We start from the raw sequence: 14,568 nt of genomic DNA, 5'->3' as shown, positions 1-14,568 counted from the left end.
GAACTTGCCGTAACCTTGGAAGAGATGAGGAGGGTTTGTCGATCCATTAGAGATAGTGTTTCGAGGTAAATATCGTGTGTCTCATTTTACAGTGACATTTACTTATCCTTCTTCTTGTTTCCGATTTGTTTCAGCTCTCTGCGGCACAGTGCGGCCAGCGCCGTCCGTCGATGTTCGTGGATTTAGTGCGGAAATACGCCCTGGTCTCCTGTTTGTGATCCAAACACTGAACTTCAGCGGCGCTGTGCAAACGAAAGGTCACCGCGTTTTTCTTTCGTGTAGGAGTGTTTGACGAGACGCTCTCATGCAGCGTGAGACTTCGGCAATGGTGGCGTCCCCTCAGACCTACACGGCTGTCGATGACCTATCCGAGCTGGTCTTCGAGCCCTCGTCAGCGCCTGCGTCCGCTGACCAGGACAGGGGTTATACCGTCCTGCAGATGGTTCTGATTGGAATCGTGCTCGCGCTTATTATCGTCACTTCCATCTTCGGCAACATCTTGGTGTGCGTCGCCGTTGCGACGGAAGATAAACTTCGGCGAACCGGCAATCTCTTCATCGTGTCGCTGGCCATGGCCGACCTCCTCGTCTCCTTCCTCGTCATGCCCTTCGCCATGTTCAACGATCTAATGGGCCGGTGGGTATTCAGTCATCGCTTCTGCAACGTGTGGATCTCGTTCGACATTATGTTCAGCACGGCTTCCATTCTCAACCTCTGCTCTATCAGCGTTGACCGCTATATCCACATCAAGATGCCTTTCAAGTACTACCACTGGATGACGAAGAAGATGGTAATCGGGATGATCCTCTCCGTGTGGGGTATGTCGGCGCTGATCTCATTCATTCCAATCCATCTCGGCTGGCACAAGGATGCCGGGGATACCTCTGCCTCATTCCAGCCCTCCACGCACCTGTTTCCTCTCGCTGGCAACCACTCAAATTTCAGCCAGCATGACAACGAGACGTTTCGCTCCAGTGCAATCACACCCCTCTATAATCGACCCCCAGACGCGGAGCACGGAGAATCTTTCGATGCGGACGACGAGGAGGAGTTCATTTGTGCTCTCAGTCTGAATGCCACATACGCCGTGCTGTCCTCACTAATTAGCTTCATAATTCCGTGTCTGATTATGATCAGTATCTACGCTTGCATCTTCAAGGCAGTGAGGGAGCGCATGCGGAACGCCCGCTTGGGTCGGCTGGGTAGCAGCAAGAACCACCACCCTGACACGCAGTACCATTGCAACAGCCAGGCCGCAACGGACCACAAGGCGGCCATCACGCTGGGCATCATCATGGGCGTGTTTCTCATGTGTTGGCTGCCTTTCTTCATCTATAACATCGTACTTCCGCTGTGCGCAACCTGTTTGTTTAGCGACCTCGCGTTCAAAATACTCACGTGGCTGGGCTACTTTAACTCTTGTCTTAACCCCGTCATTTACAGCATCTTCAATCGCGATTTCAGACAAGCGTTCAAAAACATTCTCTTTTATAGACTCACCGGCTTTCTCTGCTCTTGTCTTGGGAGTCACAGACCCCACAAACGACGAACACACCACACGAGTATAACAAAAAGAACGAGACCATCGGATTTTAATGGCAGGGTAAGATTCGATCCCGCGACTGTTGGCTTAAAGTCGCACAAAAAGACCAACACCAGTGACGCATCGCTAGAAACGATTCGCGAAAAGATCTCGCCAACATGATACATGAAAACTATGTGACCGTCTGCAGTCTATCCTTTCATTTCTTTCTTTGGTGAAATTTTGTTGACATTGTACATTTTTGTCTTTTTATATGAAAATTTATCAGAGTTTGTAATTATCCTTCGAAAGCACTTTTACAAAAAGAGATGTAAAGATTTCTTGTATATAAAGTATCAGATATATGTATTGATATTATTAGGATGAAAACTTGTGCATTCAGTGAGATGTTCTACAGTAACCTTGCCAAAGTACAGGTAATTATAGCATATCCCCTTGTTTACATCACGCTCTTGTATCGTTGGTTATAAAGATTCGCACTCTGGGTTGAATTTGTCAGGCATCCTTCCAACTTTGCCAGAATATGGAAATATCCTTGAAAGCTGAAGGCATCATAGCAAGAGCTGAACAGTGGGAGTCAGTCATAATTCTCTATAAGCTAGAATGTCCAACGTGCAGTGAAGACAATTGATATTTTCCACACTTTGCAGTGAATCATGTAATGCTTCTGCTGTAACAGTTTATCTTTACCTGAACAGACATAATTCGAGGTACCATCTACCCAAGCCCAATAGTGCGGCTAGACCGTGTTTTTTTTTTTTTTTTTAAAGTGTAAGCTAACCTATGAACATCAACTTTAGTACATATCGTCACTCATAACCTGATCTTCATAATGTTTGCTACCGGTTTACGTCACAGTTTTATATCTACCCGTTGACCTAAAATACCACGAGTTCGTGATTTTTTTTTTTAAACATACCAGTAGCAAGAAATGGGATCTTTTGTTGTATGTTTGGTGAAATCAATTTTAAAGCGCACTTTCTCTTTCCCTCGATCAGCGTGTCTCCATTTTGCACATGTCTGATTCTGCTTTAATGTATCCTAGTATGCAATTCTTTTATTTCATTTCATTTTATTTCCAACAGCACAAAACATTTGCATACCACAGAATACACAATTACATACACATTTTAGAAGCTATGAACATTATGAATGAGGATGTACTTCTTAACAATGATCATTTGTTAAAATGGTCTGTGGCAGTTCGCTGTCATCTGAAGGAGATTGCTGAATAACACACTTCACGACCATGTGTCTTCCTTTTAATAAAAAATAGAAATTAACCACAGTATTCACCCTCTCTTTAAAAAATAACAACAACAATAACAAAATCCGGTGTACACGTTCCTTGAAAGTGGTGGATATGGTGTGCTAAAATGCGGAAAGATTGACTCTCATCGTCTTATCTGGTACACTTCAAGCATTTCACAAATCGTTGCTTTTTACCTTAACTCTTCTAGAATAAACCGACTGTAAGTTAAATTATAACACTAATCCAACAAGTACAAGAATAAATTCGCATGGCATTCTTACCGACGTTGGTGACGAACTCTTTGCAAAATGCATGAAAATGTGAAAGTATGGAATTCATTGTAGAGCTGGCTTAAGTGCTGTTTTATCCTATTGGTGATATATATATATATATTTTTTCTTTTCATAAACTCCACTCGATTCTTACTCTTGAACAAGAAAAAAATCATGTGCTGAGAATACTGACAAGCCACCTTGAAAATAACATTACGTGCGTGGCATCTAGAATATTTTCTTTTGGAATTACATCAAAATTAAAGTTTTATGATAATTCCTGGTTTTTCTCTATTCTTTCTCTTTTTTGGGTGGGGGGATGTTGAGGTCGGATGGGCTGGTTGGGATGAGATTGGACACAACCGGTACGAATAGATTCGTGACACGCGAGGCTGTCGGTGATGGAACCTTGATGGAACCACCTCGAAATTAGAATGGATGCGCGGCTGTAAATTGCTAAACATGAATTCTGGTATCCAACGGCGAGACAAGCCGCGGGTCATTTTGATGCAAGGCTGGCATGGAAGGAGTCTTACTGTTCTCCTATCCTGTTTGAATACAGCAAATGGAGCGAAAGAGAGAACCCCCCTCCCCGCCAGATTTAGGTCCCCCCTTCGTTTCCACTTGCAGTCAACGAAGGACCAAATTACTCGTGAGACCGGCTGTGATTACAGCGCACTGTTGCATGTCACACATGGAACGCACATGACAGTGTGGAATATTGCACATGAGCATTCTACTGACGTCATTCATTTTCTATTTCCCTGTGGTGCTTTAGTTTCTTCTTCTTCTTCTTTTCTTTTAATTAAACTACATGAATTTGATATTCTAAGTATATTTCACTAAGAAAGAAAAGATGATACGGTGTCTTGGATTATCATCCCACAGCTCTCTGACGTGCACCATTGCTTTTATCTTTTTTTCCACTCAGTTTCTTCAGGTGTAATACAATTCCAGTCTTATGAGCATACACATTGTACCCAACGATAAGGGAATGTTTCCTTAGATAAACATCGCGTCCATGATATTCTTTCCTCCCCGGACACTCAATATTTAACCCGCATGACGCTTTATACATGACTAAGCACTTGAAGCTCTGGATAATGATATGATTTTAAAACAAGCTACGATACACATTTCCACGCTTCGATAAAATGAGTTCATACCACATCGGATCATTTTCTCACTGGGTAATAAAAGGTTGAATACATGAATAAACAGAAATTTATGATGTGCTCAAGACATTCATGTGAAATGGGCAATTCAGAACAACATGTTCCGTCTTCGTGCTATTGTTCTCAAAGATATCGATTTTTTGCTTTATAGTAACATAAAACGACTTGAGTTTAGAACGCATTGATACGCATTTTGAGTTCTGCGATTGGGATGTCCCAGCTACCTTTCCCTTGTTCTTCTGCGTTGTGCCTCTGTGTGCTTAATTTTCCCCTTATATGCTATTAGAAGCCGAAACTCATTGAAACAGGAAAGCTTAATGATTATTTTTTTCTGCAGTTACATGTATTTCACTTCCCAAGTACACTCAATGGAGAATCGAATTCAGCCTGATGGTCAGCAAGTCTCCCAAGAATGACGTGGAAACGAAATCTCTACGTCCAGAAATCGATATATATATATATATATATATATATATATATATATATATATATATATATATATATATATATATATATATATATATATATTTAACACTTAAACATTTCCTCTTTAGAGTAGAAATCGATGTCAAAATCTGTTTTTGTCCGTACGTTAATTGTTGGAAATGGACATAACCATCATCTTCAGCATTGTTAATAAGTCATCAGATCTGGTAGCTGGCGACTCGGTGATATTTTTAGCCATGCGTCAATTGAATGTAGAAGTCTACTGGGTGGACGATTCTTAGAGCTGTTGCAATATGATAGTGAAGAATAAATATCGGCATGACCATCTTCACGGTGGAAAGGTATCGCTTTTCTAATTATTCCCTGGTCCCGCGAAGTGATGTGATTACAAACGGCTAAACCGCAAGACAGGTTAAAAATCCTCTCTTGTCATGACGCTGTAAACAGATATCCTGTTGTAAGCTCTGACGGGATTTCTTACATTGATTGAAAGACGACGAGGCACCCCTGAAAGAAAAAAAAAAACCCGGAGATTACAAGCCGAATTATCTCGTGATACTATGATTATCACTTACTCTGCAGAAGCATCAATAACACTCTTTCCTCTACCAGCCCCCCCCCCCGCTTTTTCTCTCCCCCCCCCCCTTCTCTCTCTTTGTCGCTGAAGGGCTTGTCTGTTGAACTTGATGCATCATCAGACCGGAAACAGGAGTTGATGTTAAAGTCTGTATACTGTGAACGATGGTGGAGCACTTGGCGAAACGGGGAAAATATGCGCCACATTTGCAACATCTCAGGGCTAAGTGTGCGCAGGGAGCGGGAAGGGGAGTTGAAGGGGTTTAGGTCCTGCTGATAGCAAACACCCCGTCTATAAGACATGATTGTAGACTTTATCGATGATGGCATTTCTTAGTCACAAAAATATGGCGTGCGTTAATGTTGCTGTTGCTTTGTTAAAGTTAAATCTCCAATATGGCGACTCTTGTAGACAGGGTTATCTTCGGTGTCAGTAGTTTCATAACAGCTGATACTAGAGTACAGCTGACAGCGCAGTAGAGAGTCACTACTCGATTTTGAAGGGAAAAAAAGGGGGGGGGTAAACAATCTGTTTATATTCTAGCAATCTGTTGAAATCCGTTTTTCGCGACAATGCACTATGGGATATTTTAACCACGATACAATGTATTTAGATACCGCAATGTCTTCGACCTCGTGAAATATCTCGTAATCGAGCAGAACGAATCGTATTCGACCTTCCCTTGCATGAAACACGGCGTCCATGCGTGCTGGAGCGAAAGCAACATAATGTTACTCACACACAACCAGACGAACTGCAATGTTTTCCCCCCACGCTCAGTCGTACCATGCAGCTGCATGGTCTTTTCTAACCTGGTAAAAACAAAACAAATCAAAACATAACAAAAACAAAACAAAACAAAACAAAACAAAATAAAACAAAATAAAACCAGGTGTTTTTCCAAACGGGTAGCGTTATCGTTTCTTTCCAAAAGAGTAGCGTCATCACGTCTTTACGTCCAAAGATCGTGCCCATTGATTTAAATCCTAGTTGTCCGATGTATTCTTCGACCATGATAAAGTTATTAACAACTAACGTTGATTATGGCAATGATAATAACAGTTGAAATAATGATAATAACCATAACTATAATGATGACATTGCAATTAATATTTTAGTCATTATCGTCATTTTATATCACCATCATCACTAAAATGGTGACGGATTGCCTTACAACCAGTGAAATCAACAACTTTCTTCGATTGCTTCCTAACCTGGAGACAGAAAATCGTGGAGTTAATGTGCAATCTGGCCGTACCGATGGCCATTCATATTAAAAAAAAAAAATAGCTAGCGATACCCGAATGGAATGTGACGTGAACTTGTGAAGTGTATATTTCTCATTTGTCAGTGCCGATGGAGCGGAAAAGACAGGCGGGGACGGGATTAATTAGTCTGGTCGCGGGAGCACTCTCCGCTGGGAAGGTAAAGCGAGATTTTGGAGGTGTTTAGTTCTACCTCTGGAGTAAGAGATGTGGGACGTACTCATTAGCCTCATTCCCTGAGAAATTGCCGTGTCTTGCATTTCATAACCGTGAAGATGAGGCTTTTTTGGGCGTGAAGCGCGTCACAATTCATTGACTGCCTATCTGTCTGCAGCTCATAACATTTTTCATGTCTGTCCTCCTAGGTCCGTTTTACTGTCTGTCACGTTACGTCTTGTCACACAAACATTCTCGCCTCCTGCCCACCCTATCTACCTCGCCTTTCCTCCCTCCCTGCACCTTAGCTAGCTTCCATACATACCCCCAGTAATGTTGATGTACATCTGTGTCGCTGCGAGCTAGACTCGCGCGAAAAGCGTTGTTTAGAAAGCTACATTGACATTTTAGTGTCGCCATCGAGCGGAATACAATATCGATTATTTGGAAGAGGAGATTCCTCTTCTCAGTATTCGTGCTATCATTTTTCATGAAAATATCTGAAATGCTCATTTCAAGGTGTTTTTTTTTTTTTTTTTTTTTTTTTTTTGCTACATTTAGGAAGACACCTTATTAATGCCAGAATTCTTTTCCGGTCCGTTCATAGATATGCAGAACCATTTTTGTCCTAATATAAGTTTCGAAATTAAGCCGTATACACTCTAAATGCTACCTGAAGTGAGAATTTCTCCAACGTCAGAAAAAAAAAAAACGATAGGAATTTAGAATAGTTTTTTTTTTTAAGAGTTGGCTAAAACACTAGTATTAGAATTTGAAAGTGCCCAAAAGCCAGAGGAATCTGTGAAAAGATTCCTGAGACACTGTAATCTAATCAATTGATGTAACCAGGTATTTTGATCCACTTATCATCAGAATAAATCAGAAATAAGATTATAAGTAAGGGAGAAAAAGAGAGAAGAAAGAAATAGAAAGAGAGGGAGAATTATGACGAGATATGAATTAGATATCTATTTGAACTCTGTCGCCAATGGGCGAAAGTTCTATTTCGTTATGCATGACCAATTGGGGCTCTCATTTCGCGCATCAGTTGATGTGACTGGCATTGGACACTCTCTTTTGAAATAGTATTCTTAGTGAGGCAACAGCGCATAAAAATCAAATATTGATATTAAAGGGGTAAGAGAAGGATGTGACTCTTTTAATATGATTAGAATAAAAAAAAAACAATTTTGGCGAAAAAGAATCTTGCTCAACTACCTTGATTTTTAGTGCAATATCAAGCAAAACCGGGGTTTTCGTGTTTTTTTCCTTACGTGTAAGAACATAAACTATATATGTATATATTTATCAACATGTATAGTATTTTATTTCGTAATAAACAAAGAACAATGTTGCTATAGCAAATAATATTCTTAATAGTCATGATAGTTGAGTAAAATACGGGTGGATGGCCCTTCTTAGCAATGACGACATGGCAAAGCCATTTTTACAGACGGTCCACTTAACATGTAGGCCTACATGCGAGGACTTTGGTGTTATTTGTTATTCATAATTGTACGTATTACATAATATGTTAATCAGCTAAGAGTAGAAAATGTGAGAGAAAGAAAGGAATGCAATGGACGCTACCAAACAAGATGTAGGCAAAACAGACACTCACTTGAAAGACTTGACCTCAATTGAAATTGACAATATTTTTTTAATGATAATATAACCAGTAATGATACAAGAAAGGAAATGTTAGAAAACTATACCCACTGTTTCTAGGAAACATTTTTACTTCTTGCTGTAACTTTACGCAAGGTATCTTGACATTATGGTGAAAAAAGCAACACAAGATTTTTGTGCCTATGTCACAAGTTTGTGCAGAGTCAATACGACCTCTTTCGTGCCTAGATTGGCTCGCAGCGAGAAAAGAGAAACCTCTGGTTTTTTTTTTTCGTTCTTTTTTTCGTAATGTCTGAAAACGAATATTAGATTGGTTTTCAAGGGCACGAATTACCTTTGGCTTAGTCTCAAGACACAAACTTATGTTGACAAATATCCAAACTTTTTTTTTGCTGCATAACGTTTGTGTTTATTGATTCGTCTGAGTCACAGAATAGAGAGGTATACCGTCATAAAAGTCATGGAGAAGATCCTCACTCAATAATGCATTATTGCTTTCTTCTTTTCGCTTCGATGCATACAATTGTACCTGTCTTTTTCATTTTCGTTCATCTGTGATTAACGTATTCAAATGACGCACATGACATGACTACATCCGACCAGTCAACCGCAGTACAAAGGTATCGTGAAGAAGTAAAAGGATATACCGTGTCTCGTGACGACCCATTGGTACTGTTCACTGACAGTGACTGTTTCAAAGAGAGTGATACGAGCTTTAGGGATGATGATATCTCGACTCTCTCTCTCGAAATTAAGAATATTTTATGACGCAATCGTAGACGACTGCAGTTAGACGGAACGTATTATATGACTTGATAGTGCGATGGCACTGACAATTGCTTGCATAATCGACAAAATGATCCATGAACTCTGACAGTGACTGACAATTTGCAGCTGAGAGCCTGACTGACAAAAACAACTTGCGAGAATGTGGACTCTAACTTCAAAATCAGATATTCGAAAATTAAGACAGTTATATTGCGATCAGTGTATTCATGTTTAAGAGGTCAGAAGAAAGATGCCTGCACTGCTGTTTCAGGCATTACGATAATGTGCCTGTGCATCGGACTGACTACACTGTAAAAAACATTTGACCCTACTCTCAGCAGCTGGTCGGGAAGATTTTAACTCACACTAAAATGCACTCCTTGTGCGGGCTTCTCTCTTCCTGTTTCACTGAACCACTGACGCGGACTCCAACTGCCCCCCCCCCCCCTCTCACTGACACCTTATGTAGGATTCGCCCAGAGTATCAAGCAGAACCTTGGGCTTGGAAGTTATTAGTCTCTTCTTCATTTGACTAAGGAGAGTCAGGCGTCGATGTTTTAGTCATCTGGGGTATTCTGTTTTCCTCTTTGATTTATACTATTTGACCCTACCATAAGACTGTTTTAGAATGATTTTACTGACTTGCAATTTTCTAAGACCATGACTTAATTCTGTACATATTGACTTAGCTGTTGACAAGTACGCGCAGAAACTCGTCACATAATCTCCGATTAGTTTTGTTGGACTAGTCGGATGCCTCGTCACATAATCTCCGATTAGTTTTGTTAGACTAGCCGAATGCCTGAGTTCGACCATGATCAGATTGGACCTAATTATCAAAAGCTTTGTCTGACATGACGCTTGTCAGAAGATGGAGAGTATCTTCACCGATTAATTGACTCTTTGACGATAGACTCTTTATTTTAGATTTCTTCATCCAGAAGGAACTGAACGTGACCAAATAACTCTTTCAAATCACATGATGTACCCTAACTTTGACTTCTCTTCTCAGTACACGTACTGATAAACTGGTGTACCAACAACCTGGAAGCAAATTTACGTAAGTACTCATCGACAAAACAGCATGACATCGCAACTACTTAGGCCCACTGAAGGTGTGTAATCTTCGCGATTTTCAACCGAACCATACGTTCCTCTATGTACATGGACGTGTCTGTTCAAAAGTAGAAGATTCTGACTCCACCAAAGTTGACTAAGTATAGGCGTACGAAAATGCAACTTTCTCTTACGTACAATGTATCAGTGTGACTATCTCGGCGACTATCGTGTAAACTGACATGACTATTCTCTTCTGAGCACTTTTCAACGTAATGTCTTGTTCAGCGACTGACGATACCATAATTTATACCATACCAATTACAAGACTGACTATAATGACCCTTATGACCTGTAAGTCGGGGAAGGGGGTCCTTTAATCATTAAGTGTCACGAAAATGACGGACAATCAACTGCATGGGAGTTGCCTACGTTGATAGCACGATATTAGTGACGTATCTAGCCAAATCCAGGGACAAGCAGAAAAAGACACGTGGCTCTTTTTTTTTTTTCTCTCGGTAGTCTATCCTGTCGCTCCTCTTCTTTCAATTCTTTTATCTCTTCTTGAATTGCAAGAACTGTATAAAGCTGATTATTGTAGAAGAAGTATCAGTGAATGTGTGTAGAAAGACATGTTGTTTTAGCACCTGCAATGCAGACATTACTTTTCAATACTGAAATATTCGTCATGACAGTGGCTAAGTCACACAGAAACGAATACAAACAAATAAACCACAACACCCTTAAAAGAGCAAGAGCTTTTCTTCATATTAGTGATGGATAATTTGAAGTATTACTTTTGACAGAACTTTGAGGGTGACCTACTTGCACGCATCTAGATTTGATACTAGTATACCCCCCCCCCCCCCCCCCCCACGTAATCAGTCATCAGCACCTATTTTCTGCGCCCTTTTGAAAATGTTTTCCCCAACGAAATCCACTGTTCCTTTCTGGGCCGCTGAGGTTTAAAGGGTACATCTGATTTCTTTCGTGCAATCTCATGTGCATTTCATAATGAACAATGGGCAGTCAAGATTTTGCTGAGACTTTGACGTCATATTGACGTCAAGCTAGCTCTGTGTGCACTCTCCAAACCGTCTGGTTGTTGGAGGAAAGATCAGTATCAGTAACAGAACCGGCTTGAATAGATCTCAGCGCTTGGATGTGTAAAAAGGAACAAGAGCAAAAGTAAGCACTATATCAGTATCGACATCCACCGATACTGTCTTTTTGCGAAAAGTGCGCATGTCTTCTTACCGCTTTATTTCAACATTGATCAAACAGAGGTGCGTCGAGTTTTTCATTAACTGTTTTTAGTTGTCTCCTCGACTATGATAGAAAGAACGAATAAACAGTGGTTCATGATGATTGCCGATATATCTTCGCGTAGTCAAGGGAAACATATCCATGCGCGAAATATCATATGAGCATTATTTTCGCTGCTCCTCTCCCCTTGTCTCGCGCCGTGCCTTTGAGCTGAAGGTGAAGAATGGAAAAGGATCGTGTCACGTGTTTGAAGTGACAAGTGTCATCTTCGATGCCTCGACTCACGGCGAGGTGGGGGATGGACAGTCGTGCAGAGCTCGTGAACTTTTCGCTTTGCGAGCCCACAGGGGGTATAGAGTTGTCGACGGGGGAAATGAAATGTCAACATTGAGCAGTTTGGGAGAAAATAAGAAATCTGAACGATCATTGAATCATCGCTGTTGGTGAGATGGGGGAGGGGGGGGGGTTGAGTGATAGCACTCATCCTACCTGTACTAGTCTCATTATCTCCGTTTCGCAACCTGTCTAGAATCTATGCTTATTCCGTCAGTCACTCCTCACCCACACATACAAACATGGCATGCACTTGCAATTTGTCCTATTCTAAACCCCTTATCCCCATGCCACCTACCCCTACCCCTTTCCCCCTCCTCTCTGACTCTCTGTTGGTGGTTGAATGTGTGTCTTGTATTTCTTAGCAGATTCATCATTATTGCAGTCATCTCAAATTTGTCCCCATTCACACTATGACGCTTCATTTTCTTCGAGATCTATCTGTTCAGTATAGGTGGATTGGTTGGCCAGTGTTGGACCTCATGTGTAGTCGTATATATATCGCGACCAACGAAATTGAATCAAACCTCGTGATATAGGACTCCGTTAGCGAGTTCAACTTGTCCTCGCAGGTTTACCTGCTGCCGCGCCAGTGGCTGAACCGGAAACGACTTCATCAACCATCCGAGATGCGATCCTCTCAGTTTCACAATGTGCAGTATCATTCCTACTCGCTGTAATATAGACGCCTTGTGTCATAACGCTTCAGTTCTCTTCCTCGATAACTCTTGCTATCCTCCCCTCCCCCCCCCCCCTCTCTTTAAAATCTTGATAACGGCTAGCCTTTTTGAACGGACTGCGTTGAGAAGCCGGAGTCGCCATTCCATCCTAGCAAATACATTTACATTTCGAATTGTGAGATTTCCTCACAGACGGTTGTTTTCGCTGCGTCATGTGGAGATCTGAAAAGTTCCGCTCGACTCGACTGCCAAGCTGAGGCTCATGAAGTGGGCTAAGGTTACGGGGGCAATCGAGGAAAGGTAACTGAAAGAATATAGCGGCAGAGATGATTATAAGCCAGTTAATGTTACACTAGTAGTCACTACAGTGAAAGACATAATATGTTTCTGTCCAGAAACGCTCGACAAATTTTGTTGATTTGCAGAACGCCATTTTTATCAAGCTCATTGCAGTGGATGCTTCGAAAATAAAATTACTAAACGCATTATATTCGAACAATGAACGCAAGTACTGGCCTATAAAACTCCAAGGAAGTAAAAAACTCGATTGAAAAAAAAAATATATATCAGGTATGTTTTTCGAAACCTTCACTTTTAGATGAGATATTGAGAATGAATGCGAATATGACACGATTACTGCTCGTCATGAAAAGAATCGTTCTTGGAGGCAGAGATAAGTCGACAGCAATGTTTCCCCCTAAAGACGTGATTTCATAGAGGTTTGGTATATGTCTCTATAGACAATTGCAAGACTATGAATTATCTATGGGCGACACTTTTTCCCTAGCTCCGAATACTTCATTAAGACGCCAATGGTCTATATTCAACGGCTTCAAAACCTAACACAGCGTCCTATATTCAAAGTTTCCTTTCTTTGCAGTTGCTGATTCACTCTTGGTGATGTCACTTAACATAAAATGCTTGCTGTATTCTAGGCAGTGTCTGAGCTCATTGTTTAAAGTTCACCTAGATAAGGATGTAAGATAAAGATGGGTTTCTTTGTTCGGGATGCGCTCTAAATGATTGATCATGAAAATGAATTGGCAGTTTTGGGGATATTTTTTTTTTTCAAGAAGTATCAAGGTGAACTCCTACACTTTTCGTTTTTTCTTGTGTATGAGATACAATGAGGCTTGCTGTTGGGGTGTGACGAAATATCTCCTCGACATACCCAGGCGTGGGTGAATTTTAGTCCTCCGACCACGCAACAGAGTCCAACCAACGTCCGGTAATTTTTGTCATGCATCCTACAGAGGTAACATATTATTCTTCCTACTTCACCATCTCATCGCCTTCTTAACTCAAGGCTGTGTGGGGCATCCTATTTTTCCCCTTAAAAAAAGGGGGCTCATAGCAAGTGGGTAGGAAATGTATATTTATAAGGCGGTTGAGGGGAGAGATGTCGCGGTTGAAGTGGAGCGCTGAACGTTTGTTTGCAAAAACCAACAACCTGCAAGTAAGACAACCACATCTTATCGACAGCCAACTCTTATCGTCAGCTGATGTGCGTTTCCGTCAAGTCTGTGAACGAGGCGCCCGCTTAGCTGTCTTCAATGTCGCAGGCTCACACCCTTTAAAACTCTGAATTTCTTCGCAGGAAAAACAACACAACGCAACAAAACAAAACGCAACAAAACAAAACAATCCAATGCAAAACAAAACAAAACAAAACAAAACAAAATTACAGCGCCCTCTATAGGCAAAGTTGACGTAGACTGACGAAATGGCGGAAGTTCTTGTTTGAACTGCAAGCAGAAAGCTTGTTGTATCAATGCTTTGTTTTACAACATGAGGTCAAGTTGCATGTTCTTCCGTCACGTACTGATTATTATTACGGAAGAAACAATCACCTTGTCTTGCTCCTTGGACGATTCTCATTGGTAAAAGAAGTATATGCGTCATTCTCATCTAACAGGGAGGCAAGTTGCCGCTGCTGTGACAAACGAAGCAAATTTAAAGAAAGGAGGGGGGATTCACTGTCTACAGTGAGTTAACATGGGACGACTAAAATGCTTTCAAGAATAAGCAAAAACTTTATCATCACCTAGTTTATATGAGATGTGGTGATATCCATTTGAAAGTTGTTGCTCGTTTGCGTTGTCATGATTATCCTAAAACTTTTCACCGAACTTCAGAAAGCTCCTTCAAC

At 41.1% G+C, this 14,568-nt stretch overlaps 1 protein-coding gene across 1 annotated transcript; it reads left to right on the top strand.

The window, feature by feature from the left end:
* The first annotated feature begins 436 nt into the window (after window positions 1–436).
* LOC140242019 (dopamine receptor 1-like) lies at window positions 437–1,705 on the top strand. The gene has a single exon (XM_072321762.1). The coding sequence runs from the start codon at window positions 440–442 to the stop codon at window positions 1,703–1,705; it is 1,266 nt and encodes a 421-aa protein (XP_072177863.1). The 5' UTR covers window positions 437–439.
* Window positions 1,706–14,568: the final 12,863 nt, after the last annotated feature.

Source organism: Diadema setosum, chromosome 18, assembly GCF_964275005.1.
Source record: "Diadema setosum chromosome 18, eeDiaSeto1, whole genome shotgun sequence".
NCBI lineage: Eukaryota > Metazoa > Echinodermata > Echinoidea > Diadematoida > Diadematidae > Diadema > Diadema setosum.
Note: the sequence above shows the minus strand (reverse complement) of the source record. Positions and strands in the feature narration are given on the sequence as shown.